Source organism: Pteropus alecto, unplaced genomic scaffold (assembly GCF_000325575.1).
Source record: "Pteropus alecto unplaced genomic scaffold, ASM32557v1 scaffold67, whole genome shotgun sequence".
NCBI lineage: Eukaryota > Metazoa > Chordata > Mammalia > Chiroptera > Pteropodidae > Pteropus > Pteropus alecto.
Window position 1 is genome coordinate 8,358,444 of NW_006441061.1, and position 291 is coordinate 8,358,734.

General features: G+C 73.5%; 1 protein-coding gene across 1 annotated transcript in view; it reads left to right on the forward strand.

Moving 5' to 3' along the window:
- The first annotated feature begins 6 nt into the window (after positions 1–6).
- VAV2 (vav guanine nucleotide exchange factor 2) overlaps positions 7–291 on the forward strand; it is a 135,923-nt gene continuing 135,638 nt past the window's right edge. The window contains exon 1 of the mRNA XM_025051251.1: positions 7–244. Within this exon, the coding sequence (XP_024907019.1) occupies positions 41–244 (204 nt within the window). The 5' untranslated portion in view covers positions 7–40. The remainder of the gene's footprint in view (positions 245–291) is intronic.

The window sequence follows — 291 nt, forward strand, 5'->3', positions numbered from 1 at the left end:
GGCCTGAGCCCTGGGCTGAGCGGCCGGCCAGGCGGGCGCCATGGAGCAGTGGCGGCAGTGCGGCCGCTGGCTCATCGACTGCAAGGTCCTGCCGCCCAACCACCGGGTGGTGTGGCCCTCGGCCGTGGTCTTCGACCTGGCGCAGGCGCTGCGCGACGGCGTCCTCCTGTGCCAGCTGCTGCACAACCTGTCCCCCGGCTCCATCGACCTCAAGGACATCAACTTTCGGCCGCAGATGTCCCAGGTGAGGGTCCGGGCGCGCCGGGAGGGGCCCCGGTCCCGGGGCGTCCC